At 39.5% G+C, this 27755-nt stretch overlaps 1 protein-coding gene across 11 annotated transcripts in view; it reads left to right on the top strand.

Annotated features, from left to right (window-relative positions):
• SAMD13 (sterile alpha motif domain containing 13) overlaps positions 1–27755 on the top strand; it is a 59311-nt gene that overhangs the window by 15683 nt on the left and 15873 nt on the right. For 4 of the 11 annotated variants that reach the window (XR_012034921.1, XR_012034922.1, XM_072834262.1 and 1 more), the window contains exons 1-3: positions 3287–3357; positions 8178–8262; positions 26118–26229. Coding sequence is in view for 9 of the 11 variants with exons in the window: in XM_072834262.1 (XP_072690363.1) it covers positions 3348–3357; positions 8178–8262; positions 26118–26229 (207 nt within the window). In the remaining 2 variants the exon portion in view is untranslated. Of the gene's footprint in view, positions 1–3286; positions 3358–6512; positions 6723–6847; positions 6959–7575; positions 7654–8177; positions 8263–26117; positions 26230–27755 lie in introns of those variants that run through there. The other 7 variants (XM_072834263.1, XM_072834260.1, XM_072834265.1 and 4 more) reach the window with 6 other exon arrangements.

Below are 27755 nucleotides of genomic sequence, written 5' to 3' on the forward strand. Positions count from 1 at the left end.
ACACTACGAGCGAGCCCTACACCTGTTCCAACGCAGTGGTTACCCTCAGTCTTCCCACTTCTCCTCCTGGCTCTCTCCAATCCAGCCACACTGGCATGCCTGCTGTTTCTTGAAAGCTCCAGCCACACATTTGCCTTGTGGCCTATGCCTAACTGTTCTCTCCCTGGAGTGTCCTTTTCTCAGAAACCCACAAGATCATTCCCTTACCAAATCCAAATCTGGAATGTTACCTTCTCAATAAAATTTATCTTGATCACTATATTTAACATTTCAACCCATATTCTCCTGTCTTCCCAAGCTCCTTTATCCTGCTTTATTCAAAACATTTGCTAATATACCACGTAACTTACTTATTTAGTTTATGCTTATTAGTTATTGTCTGCCTCTTCCACACTCACATTAGAGTAGAAGCTGCATAGGGGCAGTCAATTTTTTTTGTTTCATTCATTTATGCATTTATCTAGAAAGGTGATGAGTACATAACAGGCACTCAAAAGATATTTGTCGACCCTTCTCATAACAAATATGAGGCAATCAGCTCTTCAACATTGTGAAAGTCATAAGCTACCTACACATATAATTTTTTTAAAAAAAATTCAAAGAGATGCCTTAACTGTGATATAAAGAAAAAAGTAAATGTGTGATTCATTATGGAACTGTTCAGGCATCCCTAAGCTAAAGGATACAATGAAGTAATGATGCTTGCATTCATCTGTAGAATCACCATCAAACGGACCGCCATAAAATGAACTCTATTGCTGATTCAAATTCCAGACACTGTATTCCCATTCAATACACTACATTGCAGGAAAACTCAATACATCTTAAAACTGTGTGAAAAATACTTTGTTTATATAGAAAATAGATTCTAGGCTCAGGTAAACATAAACAGGTTTTTCATTTACACAAATGGACAGTAGAACAGTCAGGTCACACACAATGCAGGAAATTTTTTGCTGTGCAGTACTAGTCTGGGCACTGCAAGATATCTAGTATCTTTGGCTCCGCCAACTACATTCCAGTAGTTCTCCCTCTCCAGTCTCTGGGACAAGTAGTATCAGTCTGGTAAAAATTTCCAAAATAACTTCCGGAAGTGGATCTACCCAACAGACTGGATTTGTGAATCCAGTGGCCTACTTTTCTGTTATCATTGGCTACCCCTCTATACCGTTTGACTTGTCAATGAGCCCCTTTTCACTTCTCTCCTTCCTTGGCTTCTGCGTCACTGCGTTCCTGGAGCTTTCCCAATTTTACTTTCACAGTTCCTGCCAGGTATCATTGCCTGACTCCTCATCTCCCCTTGCTCACCTCCGCTGTCCTTCCTTTTTTTTTTTTTTTTTTTTTTTAAGATTTGTTTGAGAGAGAGAGAGCAGGAGGAGAGGCAGAGGAAGATAGAGAATCTCCAGCAGACTCCTCACTGAGTACACAGCCCCATGTAGGGGTGGATCTCAGAACTCTGAGATCATGACCTGAGCTGAAATCAAGAGTCTGATGCCTCACCGACTGAGCCAACCAGGTGCTCCTGCCCTTCCTTTTTCCACTCCACTTCAACTCCCTCTCCTAAGTAATTGACTCTCAAAGTTCTGTTTCTACACAGGATATTCAAATCCACACTTCCAACTGACACTCTGCCATTCATACACAGGAAGCCTCAAGTTATACATTGTCCAAAATCAAACTAGTCATCATCTGCTAAAACCTATTATTCTACCAGTTGTACTTATTTATGTGAATGACAACATCATCCACTTAGTCCATCTAGAAGTGACAGTCATCTTTGTTCACTAGTCCTCACTCCCACATCCAGTTGATTGCACTGTTCTGTCCATTTTGCCTTGGAAGTGTTTCTTATCTGCTTCCTTTCTGTTACTGTAGTTCAAGTTATCATTACCTGTGACTGAGAATACTGTCACAGCCTCCTAACTGGTATTTCTACTCCAATTTATCTTTTGATATTTCTATAAAAGGAGATAATAATAGTATTCATTTGTATTTATAAATAATATTTAGTATAGTGGTGATCTAGTGCTCATTATATTCCAGCCACTATACATAAACGCTTCCCATCTCTTTCAATCTGCACAACCACATCATAACGTAGGAGTTGTTATTATCGAAATTTTAAAGATGAGGAAAAAGAGGTTTGGGGAAGTTAAGTAACACCTAAGATCATAGAGCTAGCTCCAAAGTGACACCAGGATCCCAGCTCTATCTGGCTTCTAAAATCCCTGTTGGTTTTGCCTTTTATTTATTTATTTATTTTTTGACACAACTTTTTCATATTGCCTCAACCTTTTCTTTCTTTCTTTTTTTTTATTGGAGATATTGCCTCTATCTAATCACAACCTTCTATTTAGTCTCCACATTTATTGCATCTGCCATTTTCTTCCTCCTCCATCCATTATCCATCTACCATTTTTCCATAGTGCCCCTAGCCTGACCACAAGCTTCCATTCTCTCTGTCCTTCCCAGGCCATTCTTCCAAATCCATAGGTTCTGTGGTTTTATCTCCTTATTTAGCTCGGATTTATTCATCAGCTACTCGGAAGAGAGTCCTTCACAGCAGGCTCCTCTCCTTTCACCCTGCTCTCTCCTGCTCCCCACTCTCCTCCCAGCTGCTAAGAGCAGGGTTAGAAAAGGAAATGAATAGAGCGGATGCAAAAAAAAAAAAAAAAAAAAAAAACCTCCCTGCAGGCATCTTAAGTTTTTCTTTTTCTCTAACTCAGTGTTGGCTTATGGTTCCCACATAATAAGCCAAATAAAAGGAGCTCTGTAAACTGTAGAGCGCTCCGCAAACGTAAAGGGCAATTTATTCCCCCTACCTTGGCATGCCCGGGGCTTCAACTGAGCTACTCTGCGAACGACCGCAGAGGTGCTCCACGTAGAGAACGCCACGTTTGCGTTCGGAGGGAAGGAAGAGGGAGGCCCAAATAATAGAGGAGTTTGGCTCGGGGAAAGGTCCACTTGCCACTGCTGCCCAAACCCAGCTTAAAAGTTCACAGGGGCGAGTAAGACCGGGCGAGGGTGGTATCAGCCTGAACACCCCCAATTTACAACTCTCTCTAGGAGCGCTCCCCTCCACCTCCCCAGCTCCCTGGAGGTTTCAAGTTCTTGCACACGACCTCGCCGACTTGCACTGGGCGCGCCCCCTCCCCCCCGCCCCGCCCCGCGTGACCTCTCGGCTTCCCCGCGGCCGCCGCCCTCGGACCCCCGCCCCGCCCCCCGCCCGCGCGCCGGCGGAGGACTACAAGTCCCGGCGTGCCCCGCGCCCGCCCCGCGGGCCGCACCGGCGCTGGGCGCGTGGCGGCCGCCGAGCTCTGCGCGGGGCGAGCCTCCCGGCGCCGGCCATGCGGGGAGGTAAGTGATGCACGCTCGTGCAGCCCGGGCACCGCGAGCGCGGCCACCCTCTCCCCCTGCAGGAGCGGAAGGCCCCGAAGAAAGCCGCCGTAAAGCCCGCCCTGCCCGCCCTCGTCTCTGCTGTGCGTCCGGCGCTCCTGCAGCGTGTCGCGCCCACGAGCGTGGAGCCTGTCACCCCGGACGGACCTGGGGGCTCCGCCGAGAGAGCCGCGGCCGCCGGGGGCTGCGGGGCGGGGCTCAGCACGGGAGCCGGGGCCCGGCGGGCGGCACGCCCCCTCGCTGCGGGCACTCCCGGCTCCCCGGGGAGCCCCCCCGCCCCGACTCGAGGACGAACGGCTGCTTCTTGAAAGTCCTAGAAACTTTCCCCTCGTGTCGCCGGTGCCGCCGCGAGTCGTCTGCCTGTCGGACGGCGCCCCCTCTCCGGCCCTCCGCGCGGCCCCGCCGCTCGCCCTCCGGGGCGCTCCTCCCGCCGCCCCGGGACGCCCTGCCCTCCGGAGACTTCTCGAGATTCCGTGCGCGGCCACGTGGAGCCAGGTCTGCGCCCGCGATGTGGGCTGGACACCGCGGAGGGCCGACCCGGTGGCGGCAGGCAGGGCGAGCGCTTGCTTTGGGACACAGCGCTGGTCCCCGGGGTGGGGGCCCGGGGGCGGGGGATGGGTGCTGAGCAATAAAGGAAACCCCCTCGGAGGCACCGGTTTCCCGCCTTTGCAGACCCCGCTCGCGTCCTGAGCCCATCCCCCGAGTGTGCCCGAAAGTTCTGCCTCAATCCCAACATGAGCATCTCCCGCCCGAGATACCTAGCGGGGCCCACCATGTCCTGGATCAGAAGATCTTGTTCGCGTCTCCCCCCACCCCCCTCCCACGCTTGCACACTACACAGAACCCACCGTGCACGCTACACACTCGACACACACGACACGTTACGCTCATCACAGCAGCATGCATTGGATACACGCACTCCATCCATTCCGCAGGCTCCGTACACACCAGACACACAACGTACACATCATTTTTATTAGCAGGAAAGAGGGTTAATTAAGTCCGTTTGTTGGAGAGAGTGAGGAGGAAGTGGGTGAGTACTAGTATAGATGCTCATACCCACAAATGCCAATTTATTCCAAAGTTAGAAACTAGCTAGTAATAAATAAATAAATAAATAAATAAATAAATAAATAAATAAATATTTTAGAAAATAGCTCATAAAATAAAACCTGCTGTGGTTAGAATTTAGGATGCTTTCTTGGCTCCCACCTCCCCCCCTCCCTTTTTTTTTGTTTTTTTTTAAATGGGATTGATTTCCTACATCACCTTCTGAAAGCCTTAACCCTCTCCAATAGGCAAACTTGATCACAGCACAGGAGAGAGAAGCAGATGTCCTGTAGGTGTAGGAAGAAAATCATGGGGAAACTTCACAGAAACCTTCCCCCCATGCGGTGTGTCTAAGGAAAAGACAGGTGTAACGACATCTTCTTTGCCTCCTTTCAAGAGTTGGAGAGCTGGACAAATTTTGTTCTGAGCCATGGCGTGAGGGTGCCGTTGAAACACCTTCCTCCCCCTGCTTCAACCCCCAGGACTCACAGTCCAGTCCATTTGAATTTAGTTGGAGCACATTTCAGGAATTTCAGATCCAGTCCCATCAGTTTTCATCCAGAGTGAAAGGGTTCTCTATCTCCAGGAGAGTTCCATCATCTTACTCAGTGGTGATAAGACTCAACTGTTTGACCCGACTCAAAAAATGGTCCTCCAAAATAAATGAACACTTAGAATGTGCCCTTAAATTATTACTGCTAATAATTATTGTTATTTTTAGAAGGTGTCCCTAAATTATTGTTGGCTTTTTCAAGGGAGCAATGGTAAAGATGGGCAGAGAGCACTTGAGATAGTTCTCAGTGATGATCTTTCAAGAAGTTGAGCATTTCTAATACCACTCTTGGAATAAGTAAGGGAAAAAATTCTGGACTTTGAAATTCAGGTTGCACATTGAGATTAATCTTCTTCTAGGGCCCTCAAAATTTACTAAAGAAAAGGGAGACCTGCCACTTTCTCCTCAATTCTTCCTGAATTCTACACAAATGACTTTTTCTAGGATCCTTCTTGGGAACCTGTATTGTCTGCCTTTATCTTGAGTGGTTTAGTTGACATCATGAGCTAAAAGTGTCCAAATATCGATTGGTGTTTATTTCGATGACAGCTGCATACTTGCTATTCATCTGCGGCATATTTGTGCAATGGAAATGTTTCTCTTCAGCAGTGGTCCCAGCCAAGCAAAGGACCTATGGGATTGACCAGGGTAATTTAAAAGATCATGCCTAAGTCTCTCAACACCACCTTCCCATTTCCTGAATGGTAGGAGACAACTATGTACATGGGGGTTGGCATAGCATCTTCTTTCTCATACGTAGCAAATACAGTACCCAGCGCTCATAGATGGTAAACATTAGTTAAATTTGTTGAATTACGCTTCCTGGGTGACCGGGATGAACTTTTAAGATTAAACCCGCCCCAGAACTAATTGTTTTGTAGAAGGAGGTTTGCTTCATTCTGAGTTTTGGCCGACTTGATCTGCTAGGTTGAATGCCAAAATGAAAGAACGTAGGTGTTTTCCAAAGATCTGGTCATCCACTTTGCATCCTCTGAAATATGTGACTTCCTGTAGAAAGAAGAAAAGAATTTTCTGCGGGGCGGTGCTTTCCTTATTCTTACAGAGATTATTTTAAAAGCCAGCCCTGGAAACTTTGTCCGATGAGTGTCTCTCAGGAAGAAAGAGTAACACAGGACTGCAGCTCCTGCATATTCACTGGTTATAGCCAGTAATAGCACTAGGTTCTTTCTCTTATTTTCTCTTGTGGTTTTTTTGTTTTTGTTTTTGTTTTTGTTTTTTTGTTTCCCTCCCATGGGGGAGGGGGGCGTGTGGGGAGAAAATAGTTTTTGAAACCCGACATTCGTCGCTCAGAACCACAGCCAGAACCTGTCCTGCAGCAACAATGAAGGGGAGGGAGAAAGTAAGAGGCTATTGATGCCACTCGTTTTTCCTTACAAGCCAGGTGCAGGGAGCCTTCTGCAGTGCTGGACTCCTGATTGATGATTGCCTTGCACTAATTGTGCTGAAGGTAGTTAGCAAAAGTGAACGGGCACACTGTAGCTTTAAAAAGTCAGCCATGAACCAGAAGGCAGTTGGTGCAGCTTGTGTGTGATTCCTCACGTCATGTTGGCTGAGAGCCAGCCTGGTTTTATTTCACTGTGTCAAATTGTACCTCCTTATTGAATTCCTTTGCCAGCCTACTTTGTGAAAGAAAACATTGGGGTTTCTTTGGCTGTTCTTGATAAGCCTATTAAAAAAAATGACATGTGTTAGTTGCTTCTAGGTAGGTTTTCTTTTTACTCTTGCACAAAAAAAAAAGAATAATAATAATAATAATTAATAATAATACTAAGACAATGTAGTCTGGTGCTACAGAGTATCATTGTGTTTTGTTTTGTTTTATCTGAGATGCTTAGAAAAATGGTGAAATGTGTCACAGTTTCCAACTGAAGTGAAATCATTCTTTTGGCTTTGGAGCAGCAGCACTATCTCCTGTCTACACTGTGACGGTGTGTGAATGTATGTTAATATCTCTATGTATATTAAATGTGGGATTTCTCTATGAATGATCGAAGTGGCTTAGCAGCTGGAAGTTTTGTGTGTGTGTGTGTGTGTGTGTGTGTCTGTGTCTCAGGAGTGAAGATTATCCCACACTTAACAGTATTATTTGTTAATCATCTACTTCTCTAACAGTGATAAAAAAAAAAATCTTGTGAATATTACTAAATGATGCACTTGTCATGTCAGAGTAATCCCAGGGGAAAGGAGCGCCGAAGTAGAAAGTAATTTGAGGGGAAATGTATTTAATTTATGGCTTCAGCTGTAGAACAAGCACGTTTCAGAACTAGTTCTTTTAAAGCAGTTTTGTTCATAGCTTTTTCATCTTGCTGATTGCATATTAATTGTGGAGGGTCTTCATTTATTTATTTTTCCACAGTCCTCATCCTACTGAACAAAAAGACAAAGTGATGGATGCTACTATATATCTCCTTGGTTGGATGTTTTGGTGTTTTTTTGTTGTTGTTTTTTTTTTTTTTTTTTTTTTTACATGAATCTAATGAGCTGCTTCCCCTCTCTTGCACACACACACACACACACACACATCAGCACCACCTTTCTGTGCTCAGGGCTATCTGACATTTTTGTGAGCTTCCAGCTTTACCACAGCATGGCCATCTCACAGGTTTTTGAGGCTTTCTTTGAGAATTTGTGAGGTAGGGGAATACTTAACTGACAAAAGCTTTAAGTGTTCTTTTGCATTGCAATGGAAAAAATAGAAGGTTTGTGAGTGGACCAAAAAAAAAAAAAAAAAGCAATTAAAAAAAAAAAAGAAAAAAGAAATCATAGCCCGCGGTCTGAAGGGGCAGGAAAAGGGGGGATTGTTTTTCTCGACTTTGACTCATTTGTGAGTTGCAATGTCTTAAGTGAGAGCTTGGCACCCAGGGGAAGCTGTGCCAGTTCACACAGCACTTGTTTTGAAGGAGGATTCAATTTCATTTGCAAATGCTTATTGTCAAGGCAGGGAGTGCCAGTACAGATGAAAGCACCCCACTCCGTCTCCTCCAGTTCTTTAGGTTTAATCACATCTCTCCAACCGCTGAGGGAACTGGAGGTTTAAACAAACATACGTGAACTGGTGTGAAGCTGTAAAAGGGACCATTATGTTTCCGATTCAGAATATATATTCTTCTCTCACTTTCTAAGAATTAAACACGAGCTTTTCTCCCTTATTGATTAGTTGCTGAAGTAAAGGAACCCTGCAGCCTTCCCATGCTCTCTGTTGACATGGAAAACAAGGAAAATGGCTCTGTCGGTGTAAAAAAGTAAGTGAAACTGGCTTGTGAGTTCTGCTTCTGCAAACAACAGAGGGACTTGGTTTCTATTTTTATACTTCTTGCTTATCTACTACGATACACTGTTTGGGGGTTATTTTGCTGGGTCTACACTGGCCATCAGACTCCCTTCTCCCCCTGCCCCCCCACCCCGTTCCAACCCCAGTTGCCGTATTCTTTATTCCATTTCGATGACAGAGATGACTCAGGCATCCAACTGTGCATAAAGGGTTAGCGTATCAGGCTTTGGAACAGGGACGGTGGAGGATCTCAGCCCCGCATTCTGTATATTGAAACAAAACACTGAGCAAACAGGCTCTGCCTTCCAAGTCCATAGGCTACAAGGGTGGGGGCAGAACAGAGGATTCGAGTCTTTTTAAATAAAATCACCTCTATCAAAATCGAGACCTATAGTAAAGGAAAGAAAAAAGCTTTGGTTAGAATGTGAAGTTGAACAACTCTGTCCTACTAATTTTATGAACTGATTCTTGAATGTGAAACATTTCAGTACATAACAGTGTTCTGTTTTCATGTCTCTTCTCACATTTGAAACTTTGTTGTTATATGCTTGATTCTTTTAAAAAGGAAAATTCAGTTGTATTGTATAGCATATTCTGAAACATGCTGCATATTTCAAGGTAACTCATAAGTTATCTGTGAATATATGAAAAATATGTATATCCCTATTTAGATGTTATTCTGAAGCTATAACCACTTTGACTACAAGGAGGAAAGTAAGTTCCAAGAGAGTGTTGTCTGTTCCATTTTTCTGTGTCATTTATTTTAAAATTGCCCCCAACTTGAGCTTTGGAGAAAACTAATTAAATATAATCTGTAGAAGTTAGGATATGAGGGAACGTGTGCTACATGTTTGTGAGTAGAGGGTATATTTTGCTTCACAGCAAAGTTACATTAAAATAAACTTAATAAAATCTGCTTTTAAAGATTCTCGGGTAATGTATATCTCAATGCCATGCTGGCATGCTCATCCCATTCTTGGAGTTTATTTAGGGTAGGTAAATGTAGGAGAAATGAAAGAAACAGATGTGCTTTCTTTTTCTTTCTGTATGAGTTAGATCAGTGCTGCCCAGGAAGTAGTCCTGTGAACAGTGTTGGAGATGTTCTACACTTGCACTTTCCAAAATGGTAGCCACTGGCTACATGTGGCTGTTTTAAAATTTGAAATGTGACTAGTGTAACTGATTAACTGAACTATTAATTTTAAGAAATTTTAAAAGTTAACAGCTTTCCTGAAATATAACCGACATGTATTTAAAGTATAAAATTGGTAAGTTTTGATATTTGTATACATCCCATGGAACCATCACCACAATTAAGATAGCTCCCCAAATTTTCTCATAACCCTTTATAATTTCTCTCCTGTCCTTGTCACCATATACCCAGGCAACCACTGATACGCTGTCACTATAGATTAGTTTAGACGTTTTTAGTTTAGACTTATTATTATTAGATTAGTTTAGACTTATTTTAGACTTTTATATAAATGGAATTATTCAGAATGTACTTTTTTGAGAGGATTGTTGGGGTATGGTTTCTTTTACCCAAGATAATTAATTTGGGATTTACCCATGTTATAGTGTCTACCAATAGTTCATTACTTTTTATTCCTGAGTAATATTTCATTGTATGGATATACAACAGTGTATTCACTGTTTATTCATCTATTTGCTGATAGACATTTGGGTTGTTTCTATATTTCAGGTATTACAAATAAAGATACTTTGTCCATTTGCATACAGAATTATGTGTGGACATATACTTTCATTTCTCTTGGATATATAGGAATGGAATTGCTGGGCTATCTGGCACGGGTATATTATTAGGGGTATATTATTCTTTTTAAGAAATTTCCAAGCTCTCTTCTAAACTGAGTGTCTTTTTACATTCCCACCAGCAGTGTGTAAGTGTTCCAGTTGTTCTATATTCTCATGAACTCAGTATGATCAGTCTTTTTCATATTTGATAGTCTATTAGGTGTAATTTTCATTCTCATTTCCTTAATGACTAAAGATGTTGAGCATCTCTTCATGTGCTTATTTGCCATCTATACATCTTTCTTAAGTAAAATATCTGAATCTTTTGCCCATCTTTTTGTTGGCTAATTACTTATGTGTTATTTTGTAGAGAATTTTTATATGTTCTGGATACAAGTCCCTTATATACATGATTTGAAAATATTTTCTAGTAGTACATGACTTGTCTTTTCATTCTTACTAAAGTGTTTTTTTGAAATGTGAGGGTTTTTAATTTCAATGAACTCCAATTTATCAGTTTTTTCTTTTATGAATAGTGTTTATCTTTTTTATTTCCTTAAAGATTTATTTATTTATCTGAGAATATGCACATGTGCATGAGAACCTCAAGGGGGGAGGGGCAGAGGGAGAGGGAGAGAAAATCTTAAGTAGGCTCCATGCCCAGGATAGCCTGACATGGGATGGGGCTCGATATTATGACCTGAGCCAAAATCAGGAGTCAGATGCTTAACCAACTGAGCCACCCAGGCACTCTGTGAATAGTGCTTTTAGTTTCATGTCTAAGAAATATTTGCCTGACCTAAGGTCACAAAGATGTTTTTATATTTTCTTGACTTGGGACAGTGATTCTTGAGTAAATTTTTGTATATGTTGTGAGATAAGGATTCAATTCATTTCTGTTGATGATGGTGGTGGTGGTGGGCTTCTTGCCTATGAATATCCAGTTGTTCCAGCACCATTTTTGAAATGTTCCTGAATTTTGTTGAAAAATAATTGATTATATATGTGTGGATCTATTTCTGGAATTTTGTATTCTGTTCATAATTTTGTATCTATTTATGCTAACATAACAACTTTTGATAACTATAGCTGTATAACAAATCTCGAAATCAAGTAATGTTATCTATTTAACTTTGTTCTTTTTCAGACTTGTTTTGTCTCTACTAGGTTCTTTGCATTTCCAAATGATTTTTAGAATTAGTTTGTCAGTTTCTAAAAAAAAAAACACCTGCTGGTGGTTTGGTGGCATTGCGTTGACTTATAGATCAACTTAGGGAGAATTGATCTCTTAACAATATTGTGTCTTCCCACCCATTAACACAGTATTATTCTCCATTCACTTTGTCTTTCTGTAATTTCTCTCAAGGTTTTGTAGTTTTCCAGATATTTGTAGGTCCTGCACATCTTTTGTGAGATATATCCCTACAAAATTTTATAATTTCATGCTATTAACATGGTATTAATGGTATAATACCATGGTATTGCCTTTTAAATTTTAATATCCAATTGTTTGTTGATAGTATATAGAAATACAATTGATTTTTGCATATTGACCTCATATTCTGCAATTTTGATACACTCATTTGTTAGTTCTAGTAGCTTTTTGGTAGATTCCATTAGCTATTTTACATCTATTTAACACAGATAATTATGTTGTGTGAGTAAAAGCAATCTTTTTCCTTCTCGATGTAAATATATTTTGTTTCTTTAAATGGCCTTTTGCGCTGAATAGGACCTCCAACAAAAAGTTGCAAAGAAGTGGTGAGATTAGACAGACTAGTTTTGTTTCTGTAAGGGAAAACATTTAGTCTTTTTCCAATCTTTGATTTTCTACATAAAATGTGTCTCTTTTCTTGTCTGCTTGTAAGATGTTTTTATCATTGATTTTAAAGCAATTTGATTATGAAACTTGGTATATAGTTTTCTTCAGCTTTCTTGTGATTGGAGTTTTGTTTTGTTTTTTGACTCTATAGGTTTAGTTTTCATCAAATTTGGAAATTTTCCAGGCATTATTTCTTGGTTTCCCTCACCCCTCCTTTGGTAACTCCAGTTATGGAGTATTTGATCATGTGATACTGTGCCACAATTCACTAATGCCCTAGATTTTTTTTTCATTCTTTTTTCTCTGTATTTCATTTTGGATAGTTTCTATTGTTCTGCCTTCAAGTTCACTAATCTTTTCTTCTGAAGTGTATAATCTATTGTTAATCCCACTCAGTGTGTTTTTCATTTCAGACAATATAGTTTTCATCTCTAGAGGTTTAACTTGGGTCTTATTTTTATACCTTGATATCTATACTTAATATATTCAATCTTTCCTCTTGCTTCTGAACATATGAAGTATAGTTATTATAACTGTTTTAGTGTCCCTGTCTGCTACCAATTCTATCATTTCTCAGTCCATTTCCATTAATTTCTCAGTGAGAATGGGTTGTATTTTTCTACCTTTGCATACCTGGTAATTTTTGATTGAGTGTCAGATATTGTGAATTTTAGCTTTTTGGGTGCTAGATATTTTATAGGAATTATAAATATACCTGATTTCTGTCTTGGTTGCAGTTAGGTTACCTGGAGACAATTTGATCACATTAAGTCTTGCTTTTAAGTTTCGTTAAAACTTAAAAGGACTTAAAAAGGACCAGGGCTGCATTTTGTCTAAGGGTATTTTTCCCCACTTTCTAAGGCAAGACCCATCTTTGTACTCTAGCCAACGCTCAGATGGAGACAAGCAGTTTTCCCATCCCTGCATGATCCCCAAGGACTGCGCTCTCTAATTGTTTTGGGTGGTTCTTTCCCCAGACTCCATTAGTTTCCTCACATGTATGTGATAATCACTACTCAGTTGAGTGCTTGAGGGAAGCCTCTGCAGATCTCCAGAGTTCTTGTGCTGAGAGCTCTTTCCTCCATAGTCTTTAGGATTCTCTTCTGTGCACAGTCTAAACTTTCTTCAGGCAGTAAGTGAATAGAGTTTACCTTGCTTGTTTTCCATCCTTCGGGAATCAATGTCGTTTATTATCAATGTCCAATGTCTGGTGTGCCATTCTTTCATATATTTTATTCTATTTTTTTTAGTTATTTAGGCAGAAGGATAAATCTGGGCCTTATTACTCCCTCTTGACCAGAAATAGAAGTTCCAGTTAATTAATACAGCCCTTTGTGACTAGTAGGTAATCTAATGGACAGTGTAGAGTTAGATTATAATTAGGATCCCAAAAGGCACAAAACACAGGCTCTTATGGATATTTCTGAGATCTGCTAAGACTGGCACTTGTTTTACTTTCATTTTATTTCCAGGCTTGGAAAATATAGTTGCTTTACTGGGGAAAGTATTGTCACAAAGGGTCATTTCCAAATGTTATATTCTAAGTTAATAGCCCTTGTTCACTGGCCACATGCTTCTGATCAGAGCTTTAGTTTTGCAAAGCTAATATTTATGAAGTCCCTTCATATGTCTAGTACTTTATATGAGACTTGTCAATCCTCACGACCATATTTTAAGGGATATATTATTATTCCCATTTTACAGATGAGAAAACTAAAGCTTCAGTAGGTTAAAAACATATTAAAGAGGTATTTTACATATTTTGTACTAAATTTTCTAAATCTATTATGTATTTTATGCTTTATATCTCGATTTGGGTGCAAAATTTTCATTGGAAATATTTGATCTGATTTCATAAGATTTACAGTTGAAAAAATAGAATCATATACCCAGATAATTCCAAATATAGTTAAAAGTTCCAATAAATGAATCAAGTACCAAAAAATTATTTTTGTATTATATACATATACAACTGGTTCTTCTTTCTTAGAGGATCTGATTTGACTTTAAAACAAATGCATATCAGTTTCAAAATGTCTGTCCAAGTTAAATAAATTTACTAAAACGTATGCCAACTCAATATAGTTAACATTGAATTCAAAGTGGTGTATAAATTTATAGGCAACTGTAAGTTTATCAGTGTTAATATGTCATTTTTAAAAATTTTTCCTAAAATTGATTTATTAGAAACCAATAATTGATTAATTAGAAAAATGTAAAATTGTATACTACTATTGCTCTACTATGAAAAGTTTCAATTTCAGATTTTATGCCTATTTAGCTGGGTCACAAATCAGCTTTTCCTTTTTTTTGGAGATCCAAATTTAGTTCATTCACATGTAGTGTGATATCAATGAAAAAATATAATATCCTGTGCCATGTTTTGGTTTTCATTGAAAATTTGGCAAGCACTCATTTTCTTTAATAAAATCTTAAATTGGAACAATACAATAATCTTTGTAAAATTCTTCTAGGACTTATCCAACAAGCATTGGCAAAGAACACACATCATTATATTCCTTGTGTTCTATTTTTTTTCGCAGTTCCGCTAGCTGGCATTGATCCATAACATTTTCAAAAATATAATGAATGATTTAACAATGGTATCCATGGCATTTCAAGACTCTGCTTTAGAAAACTGAACATGAATATCATACAGTGGAATAAAGCAATACGGGAAACATCAGTCATTTGTTTCAGAATTACATTAAATCCAGATTTTTTTTTAGTTAACATGGCTGAAGTACCATTCATCAGAATAGAATTTAATATTTTCATATCTAGCTGAAATTCTTCTTTGACAGATGTAAAAGATTTAAAAATATTTTAAATCTGAGTTCAATTTTTCAGGTTATAAATTGACAGTATTTCTTGATAAATTTGGAAGCTTTTTGAGATAAAATATATTTCACACAAGTATTAATTAGGCAGTGCCTTTTATGTTGTACTATTCATCTAAAGCTAAAGGAAAGTAATTGTGTTTTTCAGATTTTGAACCAGTTGATCTTAGATATTGTTTAAAAATTTTTGTCTTCTTCAGGCAGTTGTTGGGTGGCTTGACTGAAAAATTTTTCACTTATTGTGAAGTACCTTTTTAGTCTTTTCTCATAATATTCTAAGAAAACTGAATATAAACAGATGTCTATGGAAAAAATTGTTTTCTTTTTTTGTGCAAGAATCCAAGCCATTTATAGCTCTACAAATTTATAAGCTCAGATTGTGGTTGAAATCACTTCAAAACATTTTGTTGGACATTTAATTTTGAATTCAAGTGGCTAACATCATTAATTCTTTTTTAATTGTTGAGAAGGAAGTTACCAAATTTACTGTTGACTGAAGATGTCTCTTTGTACTGTCCATTTTATTTTCTTTACCATTTTTTTATACAACAAACAGCTTTTCTCCTTTTGCTCTGCTCCAGCAAATTGTAATTGCTATTCATCGTGAAATTTCCAATATACTTTCAGCCTGCCTCCTTTTTTCTTTACTGTTCTGGTTCTAGTGTTAGTGTCTGCATCTCCTCTCAATTCTGCATCAGTAGTATGCCACCTTTTTAAACTTTAAAATTTATCTATACTTTTTTTAACCAAAAAATATTTATTATAATTAAAATAATTAAGAATGTCAACGTAATTAAAATTATAACAAAGAGATTCTTATAACTTGAGCTGTTTGCATCAAACACGTTAGAGTGTTAAATAGGTATGAAGGAAGAAATCATTTGAACTGAATCAATCAGTTGATACCAACTAGATTGGTCGTGTGTTTATGTAAAATACTAGAGAGGACATATGCATCTGAAAGCACAACTTCAACAAATTAGCCTAGGTGATGCAGCAGTAAAAGTGAAATGTCACACCAAAACAATGAAGTTGTGATGAACAGAAACCTATTCTATACCTGTTCATGTTTTCACATTTAAATTTAAACTAATAAAAAATAAATACAATTAATAATTCAGTTCCTTAGGGACACCTGGGTGGCTCAGCGGTTGGACATCTGCCTTTGGCTCAGGGTGTGATCCCGGAGTCCAGGGATCGAGTCCCATGTTGGGCTCCCTGCGTGGAGCCTGCTTCTCCCTCTGCCTGTGTCTCTGCCTCTCTCTCTCTCTCTCTCTCTGTGTCTCTCATGAATAAATAAATAAAATCTTTTTAAAAAAAATTTCAGTTCTTCAGTCAAATATTAAAATCTAGTAGCTAGTGGCTACCATGTTGCACAGGTATATAGCCAGGTGAAGTTCTTGCACACATGCACCAGGAGAAAAATTACACAAATATGAAACTGAGGATAATGATTACCTCAGGCCAGGGGAGTAAGAGGGGATAGATGTAGTAATTGTCAAGATCCTAGCTTTTATTTTGCCTAGTGGGTTCATGGCTATTTATTAAGTTGAAAAATAACTGAATAAGAGGGAGCCATTTTAATAGTTTGGACTGTGTCCTTCTAGACAGTTTGTATACAAATACTTTCTATATCCATATGTATACACATAGTCATACAAGAATGTACACCTGTATGCACATGTATTCAAAAATATACACATATAGGGTACCTGAGTGGCTCAGTCGGTTGAGCATCTGCCTTTGACTTGGGCCACGATCTTGGGGTCTGGGATCAAGCCCCATGATCGAGCAGGTAGCCTGCTTCTCTCTCTTTCTCTCAATAAATAAATAAAATCTTTAAAAAAATATACACATACCCATATAAGAACATACACATACATTCAAAGGACACACAAAATAAGCTTTTATTGAACAAGTGGGATTATAGTATTCTGTTTTCGTGGATTATAGATGCACAGATTTTGGATTAATCATAAGGCTTGGTAAATGATGCTCATCATTGATCTATGTTTGGACATGTTAGATCCATGTTAGAATTTTTACTAAATTCTAGAAAAAAAATTCTAGGTATTTTACATTTATGTGCTTAACTATACAAATAACAAGTATTCAATGTCATTTTCTTTTTTTTTTTTTTTTTTTTTTGCCATCTAGTCTTACTTCCTCTTTCAACAGTGGGCCTTTGTCCCTTCTTCCATTTTTTTCTAGGATAGAGGAGGAACCAATGTCCCACATAATAGATCCTTATAATAAGTTAGCAGCTTTTCAACAGGAAGCAGTTTATTTCCCTACCAACACCATGCCCCTCACTCCTCAGTGGGAAAGCTCTGCTGCAATAGAAAACTCAGTAACAAAGTTTAGCAAGGACTTGCAAAAGAAGCTATTTCTTATTAATGTCATGCCTTTTCTTGCATGCATATCTTACCATATCCTCTGCCTTTTCAGTTAGTGTATGGTTTCTTTTTTTTTTTAAGGTTTTATTTATTTATTCATGGAGACACAGAGAGATAGCGAGGCAGAGACATATACAGAGGGAGAAGCAGGCTCCATGCAGGGAACCCAATATGGGACTCGATCCTGGGACTCCAGGATCATGCCCTGAGCCCCAAGGCAGATGCTTAACCACTGAGCAACCCAGGCATTCCAATGTATGGTTTCATTTTGAAGAAAGATTTTTTTTTTTAATTTTGGAACTAAAAATTTTATAATTAGTAATGTGATACTTGGTAATGGGTGCTGCAAAGTTTTAAACTTGCTTTAATAGCGTAATACTAACTTCTGAGGCTGTTAACTGTAGTAACTATTAAGCGTTAAGTTTTTGCCCATGTGAATTAGAGGTTAGCAGGTAAATGATAGAAGTAAAATATTAGGGTAGAGTTAGAAATTATTATTAACATTGTTAGAATTTCAAAACTCTGACTTCATTGTAGAATTATCAAAGAGACTTTGATGTAATAGTAATAACAATAGCTACCATTACTTAACTTCATTTTAAAAATCTAACAATGCTTACATGTACAACAATCCACCAGTCAGGTCTCCACGTCTAAGGGAAGCAGTCACATCTAGGGTTAAATAAAGAACCTCATGGGATATAGGATACTTGGTTATTTGCCTGGAACCCTTCCTTACCTGGCTGCTTAGTGAAAGAGAAAGAGGTAACTGATAGAAATAATCGTATGTCTGATCACTGGTTTCACCTTTTGTTCATTTACTCCTAATCCTGTTCTTTAGTGGTGCCACATAAATAATCAACAGTCCTTAGATGTATGTTCTTTGAAAGCAAGGAGGGAATTGTACCAGCTGCTAGGTAGTTCCTGGGTCCTCTTTCCCCAACAGGCCCCTCCCATCTGTTCTGTCCACCTTTCCCAGACTCACAACCACTATGCTTGTCTACCTAAATGCAGTGAGTCATGGTTCCCACCATTGTGTTCTTTCCAGGGAACAGCAATCTGGAACAGGAGGTGATCATGATGGTTAGATACCTCTATACTAAAAGCAAGGGAAATAAAACTCCCAAAACATTTTAAGTGGCTAATTACCAAATGCCTCTTAATGGTTTGTTAGGTAGGAAGGGAGGGAAGGAGGGAAGAAGGAAAAAAGAGTAGGGGAGGGAAGATAAACTGAGCCGATAATTCAAACTTGAAAAATAACCTTTCTAATCAGGATCTGATGTTATGAACTCTTCTACAGATATGTTTGGTGGGATAAGTTAGGGTGCTATATGGTTTCTTGAATATAGAGGATACAGGGGAATGAATGGTGACACTTCTAACTGGTACAGCATTTTTTTTCTTGGCGAAGCTAAAATTCATTCCTTAAGATTTTATGGTGGTCTGCTCACGGATACATAGTTTATTGGCTCAGGCAGCCATAACAAAATACCATAGACTGGGTAGTTTAAACAACAGAAATTTATCACTCACAGTTCTGGAAATGGGAAAGTCTAAGATCAAGGTATGTGCAGATTCAGTTTCTGATAAGAGCTGTCTTTCTGGCTTGTAGATGGTACCTTCTCGCTAGGTCTTTACATGGACTTCTGCAGTTATGTGCATTCTGACTCTTATAAGGCCACCAGTCATATTGGATTAGGATCCCACCCTTTTGACCTCATTTAGCCTTAATTGTCCTGTCTCCTAAAAGCCCTATCTCCAAATGCAATCACATCGTGGGTTAGAACTTCAACATATGAATTGGCTGCAGAGGGTGGGGGCTGGGGTAGGTCCACACAATTCAATTTTATCATATGGTCTTATGATAAATATGTAATTATTCCTTTAAGTGATAACTTGAATTAAGAATTGAGTCTGTTTATTGTTTTGATTTGTACCATTATGTCCATTGCAAATGACTACCCTTTTTAAAGAAGTGTATATTTCAAAAGAATAAAATGCATAAAACCATAGAGTCAGCCAAGCATATCATCACTTAAAGCATGAAAACAACAAGAGTTTCATCAAATCCAGCAAAATTCACAAACATTTATTATAAAGGTTTTATACATAATCAGCCCTGAAGGGTTGCTGTTTTCTACAGTTTCTGGCATGCTACCAACATCCCTACAGAAGGAAAACCGAGTTTGTCTAAGCAATAAAGCCACACCTAAGTCCTTTGGAACAGTGACCACTGTGCTGTGGCTCAGAGCAGGGAGAGGAAAGCTCTTCGGGCGGTGCTTGCACAGTTGTCTTAATATTGACTGGAATACGAAACCTACACGTGTTTGTGTTTAGCATGAGTTTTGGCACAAATTGTATCTGATAGTGAATAAAAAATTCATTGCCTCCTCTTGAGAAGAGTGTCCTTATTTACACTTATTCAGAGGTCTGGGGTTTTCTTTGGTTTTTTTTTGTTGTTGTTGTTTGTTTTGTTTTTTGTTTTTGTACTACAAAGTTGAGAACAGGTAGGGAAAGAGGCAGTTATAGAATCCCTTGTTTTCAGAAAGATAGGGTGGAGTGCTGGGGAGACATTTCCCGCAGAGTTATGTCAAAGACAGAGTGCCCTGTGATTTCAGAGGAGAGCCATGAGCCTGAAGGAAGATATCTAGTACAGAGGAAAGAAATGCTGGAAGGTGCCCTGTCTGTCCCTGGAACCTGCTCTTGGTATTTCTTCTGATTCAGGGCTCCAAAGCCTCTGTACATACCTAGCACAGCCTGACTCACCTTATCATGATGGCTTTTACTTCTCTGCTTTCCTTCCTCTATCTCTCAATTCCTTCTGTTCCTAAACCACTTTTTGGAATAAAGCAGAGGACACACATAACCTTTTTCATCCTTTACCTGGCAAGAATCTCCTCTTTGCCAGACAATGAGTTTCCAAGGCTCATCAAGTGTCTGGTTTATAGGAGGCAGATTACAATTAATTAATGATTGGAATAAAAGATTGGGTATTTTAGGAACAGGACTTTTAACCAGTACCTTTTAAAAATGGGTAAGGTTCTCATCTTTGGAAGCTGAACTTTGAACAGTATAACCACGCTGTGGATATGGGAAAAACCAGGATGTTGCCCAGTTGGATTTCAGTACAAACTTAGAATGGGAAATAAGCCTGGAAAGTTATGTTTGAATCAAATTTCTGAATGCCAAGCTAAAGAATTTGAAATGTACAGAAGGCTTGAAGAATTATTTACTTTTTCAGTGCTTCCATTGCTTGAGTATGCTGCAGCTAAATGCAGTCAACTCTTATTTATCAGAGTATTAAAAAATGAAAAATGTCCTGTCAAGAACCTTTGAATCATCCTTTCTCTTTTTAGGCCAGCCTTTTAGCCAGATCCCTGCTAGTTTGGTTGAAGGGAGAGGAAGAAAGGAGGAGAGATAAAACTAAAGCTCAATTAGTTCCTTCATTATTAGATATGTCATAGGCCAAAAAAAATATCAATATTAATTTATTACGATCAGAATTATGTTGCTTTTAGCCAAAGGCTGTTTTAAGATATGGGCAAAGAGTAGTTTAATTTAATTTTGAAAATAAATTACAAAGATTAAGGCAGTACAAAGTTAGAATGCATTTCTGAATGGAAACATAAGTAACATTGAGAATTACTTTTATAAAAGGAGTAATGTGGTAAATATATCACTATAATATTAACTAGTGTCTAAAATAACTTTTGCTCTGAACATTAAAGCAGAAATGCAATTAATGAGTGTAATGGAGTTTTGAAATCTCACATGGATTATATTTATCCACAGTTTCCTTTTGGTCTGATCAATCCTCAGAATCTAGCATATCATGAGTACTAAAAACTATACACGTGCTAGATTCTGAAAAAGGGTTTCAGCTATGTTCCACCTGCCTTCACTAAGGTGTAAAGGGAAAATGGAGACTTCTGCTGCTAGCGCTTAAAATTATAATGTACCAATATGAAAAACACAATAAAGTCTCTATCTGCATGTATCTGCCAAATTTGTTATTTATTGCATTTTTGTCCCAATGACTGTGTCTCTAGCTCTCTTTAAAAGTGAAGTGATTGTTTAATTAAGGGATAATTATTTCCCGGTGTGAATTATCCATGCATGATATAATTTTTATCAACATACGATGTACTTGACCCATATGCACAGGGACTCAATGGTGACTGGGTTAAATGGAAACATTGGTTTGATTAAGTGATGGGATCATAGATAAATTCTGTCTTTCATTTCCTGCTAAGTTTTTATAATAAGTTAAAATATATACACATATATGTATATATTTTAAAGATCCCATGCCTGGAAAAATATTCATGAATTTATCATCTTTATACATTGTATTTTAAGAAACATTTTGCTATGATGATGGTGAATAATAAATATCAAACGATAATGGAACTTTTATATCTGCCGTCTTATTTCATCTGTGCAAAATTAGCAGCCACAATGGGAACCACCATCTGGGAGGTGTTTTAAACAGTGCCATTTAAATGCCTTCTGGAATTTGACATGCGCAAATTATAAGAAAAGGTTTGGAGAGAATGGTCCATTTAAAAGGGAACAAAGTGTCTCAGTTTGGGCACAACTAGCAGTCCTTTAGGAGATGTCTGGCATTCCCAGTGGGGCAGGGTGACACTTAAATCCAACTTCTGGAATGTACTCATAAATTTCCTGTAGGCTTGGCACTCCACCCTCCCCAAGTCCCACCTTCATGTTGACCTTGATCTCCAGTTTTCTCTTTAAAACTGTTACCAAGGGGATCCCTGCCTTGGCCCAGGGCGTGATCCTGGAGTCCCAGGATCAAGTCCCACATCGGGCTCCCTGCATGGAGCCTGCTTCTCCCTCTGCCTGTATCTCTGCTTCTCTCTCTCTCTATGTCTCTCAGGAATAAATAAATAAAATATTTAAAAAAAAAAAAAACCCGTTACCAAAACCACTGGAAGCAGCATAAACAACCTTGAAGTAACAATAGGTGCCTGCATGTCCCTGCCTTTGCAAGCCATCCCTTCTCAAGGCCCAGCTTAGGATGTGTTTGGAGCAATAGATGCCCTTCAAAATTGCTATTGAAGATCCTAAGGTGTCCGAATCAGGCAGGACCTTCTGGGCCCTCCAGTGAGTGCGTCCTCAGTATAGTGCTTGTTCAGCACTCAATTCTAGTATTACTTAGAGTTAGCTGTTATATATCTGCTTCCCCCACCAGATTGCTAGCTCTCTGAGGGCAGGGACTATGGTTCCTAGCCTTGTTACCCTGCGTCTAGCCATGGACTGAGAAATCAGTAGGCTTAGAGTAAATATTTGTTGTATCAAGGAGTTGAGTGGAAAAGCATCGATTTGGAAGCAAAGCATACATGGAATCCAATTCTGGCTTTATCTACTGTGTGGTTTTGGGTGAGTTTCTGAACTTTTCTGAGCCTTAGTTTCCTAAAAACAGGTTACCATAGCCAGTTGACGAGTTAAGAGGCTGATAATAGGAAATGTATGAAAAGCGTATTGTAGACTCTATGTACTCTCTGGTTCTTTGTCCACTAACATAACAGAGCTTTGCTTTGCATCAATGCTGCACCTCAGACCTGCGCTAGGTGCAGGAGAGCTGAAGAGATGAAGAGACACAGGTTTCTCCTCTCGGGATGTGAGTAGTCGAACACTGTGATTGGTCTTCTAAGTTATTTGGGGGATTTTTGTTATCAGGCCTAAACTTAGGGTGGATCACTGAATGCACGGATTGGTTTCATGCCCCTTGTTTCTTCTGCATGGGCCTCCTTACCCTAAATAAGAGAGAGTACCTGGTTGTCCAGTGCTCCTCTTCTTCTGGGTACACTGTCAGCAGTATTGTAAAGTCTTTGTTCTCTCCCGCATTGCTAATACTCAGGAATATTTCACAATTATGGAAGTGATGATGTCATACCCCCCAGCGGAAGAAGAATCAGCAAAGCCTTCCATCCTAAAATTACAATGTAGCATACTTTGTTTTTACAATTAGATAACTATTCTTTATGAGGAAAGGCAGTTAATTGAAGTCAGCCACAGGGAGAGTGAATTCAGATGTTTTCTAGGGCACTGAAATGTATATCCGATGGGACTCTCTGCTCACTGCGAGAAGAGAGCTGATTAGCAAACCTAAAGATTTGTTAGAACAATCAACTCCTTTCTAAATATTCTTCAAACCTACATTAAGCAAGTGAGGGAGGGAAAATGGTACTTTTCTTAAAGGGAGTGCCCAGTGTCAAGCTCATGATTGCCTATGTTAATGAGATGATGGAAAAATCCTAGCATTTGGGTAGTTTTTAAAAACCCATTTAACTTTGACTTCAACATACATAGTTAATATTTGGCAGTGTAAGGGTGCAAGTAGTTTTTTTTCCCCATGTATATTATCTGTTAAATGGTAGGAAGGTGTGTGTGTGTGTGTGTGTGTAGTGAGCATTCATATATATGAGTACATGTGTTCATGGGCATACAGTGTTTATAGATTCACAATTTCTAAGCACAAAAGGGAAAACACTACTAACTAGTAAGCATTGTTTCTCAATTAAGTATTGTGTTGGTAAATCATTGATCCTATGTGCCATTGATTAAAGGCTCTCTTGTCTTGAGTTAAGACAGAAGTTTGTTATTTAATCAAATATTTTAAGTTCCTACTATGAGAAAAACATTATGCTGAGGATGAGGCAGAGGTGCAGCTAGTCTTGACTTTTGGATGTTTGAAGGTTTTCAGGAATCCTCAAAGTCTGGGCAATTTCATTTCTGTTAGAAGTAACATGAATCCTTTCAACTTTCACAGCATGCTGACCCCCCCCCCCATGTTCTAGGCCCAATTTTCTTCTCATCTTCTCCCAAGATTTCACTTACTATCTAAAAATTCTGTCTCCCAAATGTATACCTCCAGCCCACTCATCTGCTTTGATCACCAGACTCATATCCCACATTGAATCTCTGCTTGGATGTAGATGGTACCTAAAATTCAGTGGGTTCAACTAAACCTGGCAGTGCCATCTAAATGAAGTTACCACTATCCATCCAGTTCCATGATACTTCCCTCTCCTTCATTCTCTACATCTAGTCCGCCATTATGTCATGCTGATTTTCATGGTTAAAATTCTTTTAAATCCACACACTCCCTCTCCTTGTCCATAGCTACCACTCTAGACTGTATCACCATGATCTCTTGCATGGATGACTGCAGTAGACCACCCCTTCCCTCCCCTCTGGCTCATTTCCAATTTTCTTTTTCAAAATGAAAATCTGATCAGGTTACCCCCTTTACATAAGACCATTTAGCAAGTTTCATTGCTCATAGACAAAAATCCAGACTCCTCAATGTGGTTTCCAAGACCTGCATGGCCCCTTAAATGTATATATTTCCTGATGAAGAGCCTGTAATAATCTTTTCCTGATTTCATACAGTTAACTTCTGGCTGCTTCCTAGACCTTACCCCAAGAGAAACTTCCACCAGAATCCATCCCCTAACCCCTTAAACTGCCATAGTACAGTATACCTATCCCTCATAGCACTTACCACAATGTGCAGCTGTGCATTTAGTTGTATGATTACTGCTCATTGTCAATCCTCAAAGGACTGTAGATCCACAAGAGTAAGGACCATGTCTGTTTGCTCAATAGTGTATTCTTAGCAGGAGAGATGGCAAGAGCTTTATTCTGAAGGGTTTCCTAAGCCAAGTTAAGCTATTTGGAATTCATCTTAAAGGCAATGGAAAGCTTTTGATGGATTTTAAGCAGGGGAGCAATGTGATTACATGTACACTCTGGAAGAATCTCTTTGGATGAGGTGTAGAGAAACCCAGACAAATACTCCTGAAACAGAACTGAGGCAAAGTCATAGTAATGGTGGGTCCTTGCTCTATTCTACTTTTCCTATCCTTCCTTTCTAAATCCAGTGAGGTAGATTATCTGTAGGACCTCTCAAATACTTGATCATCATCTAGTCATGTGAATATTGGAGTTCCTAGGGATCCCTGGGTGGCGCAGCGGTTTGGCGCCTGCCTTTGGCCCAGGGCGCGATCCTGGAGACCCGGGATCAAATCCCACATCGGGCTTCCGGTGCATGGAGCCTGCTTCTCCCTCTGCCTATGTCTCTGCCTCTCTCTCTTTCTCTCTCTGTGACTATCATAAATAAATAAAAATTAAAAAAAAATATTGGAGTTCCTAAATATATGCTTGACACTAGGAATAATAAAATGCTTCAGACCAGGTGTATATCCCTAACCCACATCTTCCACACTAATGGGAAAGACTGTCCAATAAGTAGAATATATAATCCAGCGTGGAAAGTGCTGCAATGAGTTTGAATGATGAGTTCTCAAATGCAGAGGAAGTTATAACTTAAACAGTTCCCTGGTGGGGCCAGAAAATGCCTCACATAGGAGGTGGCATGGGAACTAGCATGAAGTAGGTAGGAATGGTAGATTGTGTCAAGTAGAGACAAATGAAGGGGCATTGTAAGTGGCTGGAACAGCATGTGCAAAGGCCCAGAGCTGTGAAAAAGCACAGCATATTGGGGAATAGCTTTAGCTCTGTAGATTCACAGCTGTAGAGAGGATGTATGGGGATGGGGAAGGTGGTAGGAGATGGGAAAAGACAGGTACTTGGGGGCCATATTGTACAGGGGCCTGGTGTTCTTAATTCAATATGAGTATTATCCTATGAGTTGCCAAGAATCACAGAACCATTCCTAATATCTCTGGGTTAGAAACCAATTCATGAGGAAGTACTTCATATGAAGGGTCTGATGGTTTATTAGGAAAACAGTAAGAGTAAGAGCCAGTAAGAATAATGTTGTCCTGAACCCAAGAAACACAAGAATGATTATGGTCCTGAGAGAGGTAAACTGGGATCTGGGCCTCTACGGAAAGAGAGGGCCATGGTTCTAAGGGAAAAGAGGGCCAGAGCAGGCTGGCCAGGGCCTGCCCCAAGGAGACTGAGTGGTGAGCCAGGCCATACTCTTGCATGCTCTGCCACAAGTGTCTGGGTTTGTGTTTTGCAGTTCCATGGAGAATGGGAGGCCTCCAGATCCTGCAGACTGGGCAGTGATGGATGTCGTCAACTATTTCCGAACAGCAGGATTTGAGGAGCAAGCTAGTGCTTTTCAGGAGCAGGTAAGTCAGTCTAGAGAAACACATGATGAACACAGTTACCTCTTCCCCCCAGCAGGCAGAGGGAATGAGGAGGAAGAGGACCAGAGAGCAGTGAGGGATGTGTGAGACTCTGCATGTCCTCCACATCACACTCCAATCATATGGGGAAGGGAAGAAAACTAATGGCTCTTTCCTGAGAGAGGGAAACCCATGCCCTGGGACACAGTTACAGCTGCAAGGAGGAGGGCAAAAGCTCATTTACATCTGCATCTTCTGAGAGATAGGACAGCCCTGCCTTCACCACAGATACACTGGAAAGCAGAAACAGAGGAGAAAGGGAAATGAGGAACAGGTCTGACTAGAAACATGCAGCACCATCTGCTACTGGCCCCAGCACCAACCAAGCTAGGAAGCCCCTCCAATTTGGGTTCCAGGTGCTTAGCCAGGTAGGGTGGACAAAGTAGAGACTGAGAGTCAAATCCTAGTTCTTCTAACTCCGTGTGACCCTGGGCAAGTTACTTTATTTCTCTGAGTCTTGCTTTCACCTCCATAACACGAGGCTATCAATACCAACTTGATAGGGTGGTGTTGTAAGGATTAAGGGACTTTGTATGTATAGTGCCTAGGCTAGGTCCTGACACAGTGTTGATGCCCCCAAAGTGTTAATTCCCTTTCCTCAGGTCCAGGGTTAGTATTGGAAAGAGAGAGGGAGGAGTAATGGGGTCCCTCTCCATTGTCTAGGGGATTCCTGACTCCTATTTTTTTAGGCTGGGCCAGCTCTATAGGTTTGGTGCTCAAGGACCTTGACCATGAGGAAGCAAATTGAGGGAGCATGTTGTGATCCACACCAGACCAGCTCTGTAGGAAAACAGAGATCCTATCTCCCTATCAGCAAAGGCTGTAGTTTTCTAAGCATTAAATTTACTTTTCCAGTATTGTAATATAATTGATAGAATTGTAAATTGAAGAATGTATCTGGCTGCTTTTCCCATATCCGTTTAGTCATCTCTGATTCTCTTAAACTGGGTTTGGCTAGCGGAGCTTTTCAAATAAATAAATAAATAAATAAATAAATAAATAAATAAATAGAGAAGGAGAGAGAGAGAGGGAGAGGGAGGGAGAGACATATATATCTTAATCTCTAAACCACCTTCAATATTTTCTTCAAACCTGATCTCTCTTTCTCTCTCCCTCTCTTTATATATATATAGTTGTTGCTGTTGTTACTTTGGAAAATTTATGGAAATAGCAGCTTAAATCATTTCACACCCACCAGAATAGCTGAAATTAGAAAGATTGATAAATTTAAATGTTTGTGAGAATGTGAAACAAACACATTCTTCTATATTATTGGTAGGGGATGTCAGATACTCACACATCTACCCCATGATCCAGAAGTTTCATTCCTGAGTATTTACCCAAGGGAAATGAAAACATATGTCTGCTAAAGATTTGTACAAAATTATTCTTAGTGGCTTTATTCATAATAGTCCAGACTGGAAGCCCAGTGTCCATCCCTGGGAGAATGTGGTATAGTCACACAATGG

The sequence above is a fragment of the Canis lupus genome, chromosome 8, assembly GCF_048164855.1.
Source record: "Canis lupus baileyi chromosome 8, mCanLup2.hap1, whole genome shotgun sequence".
Lineage (NCBI taxonomy): Eukaryota > Metazoa > Chordata > Mammalia > Carnivora > Canidae > Canis > Canis lupus.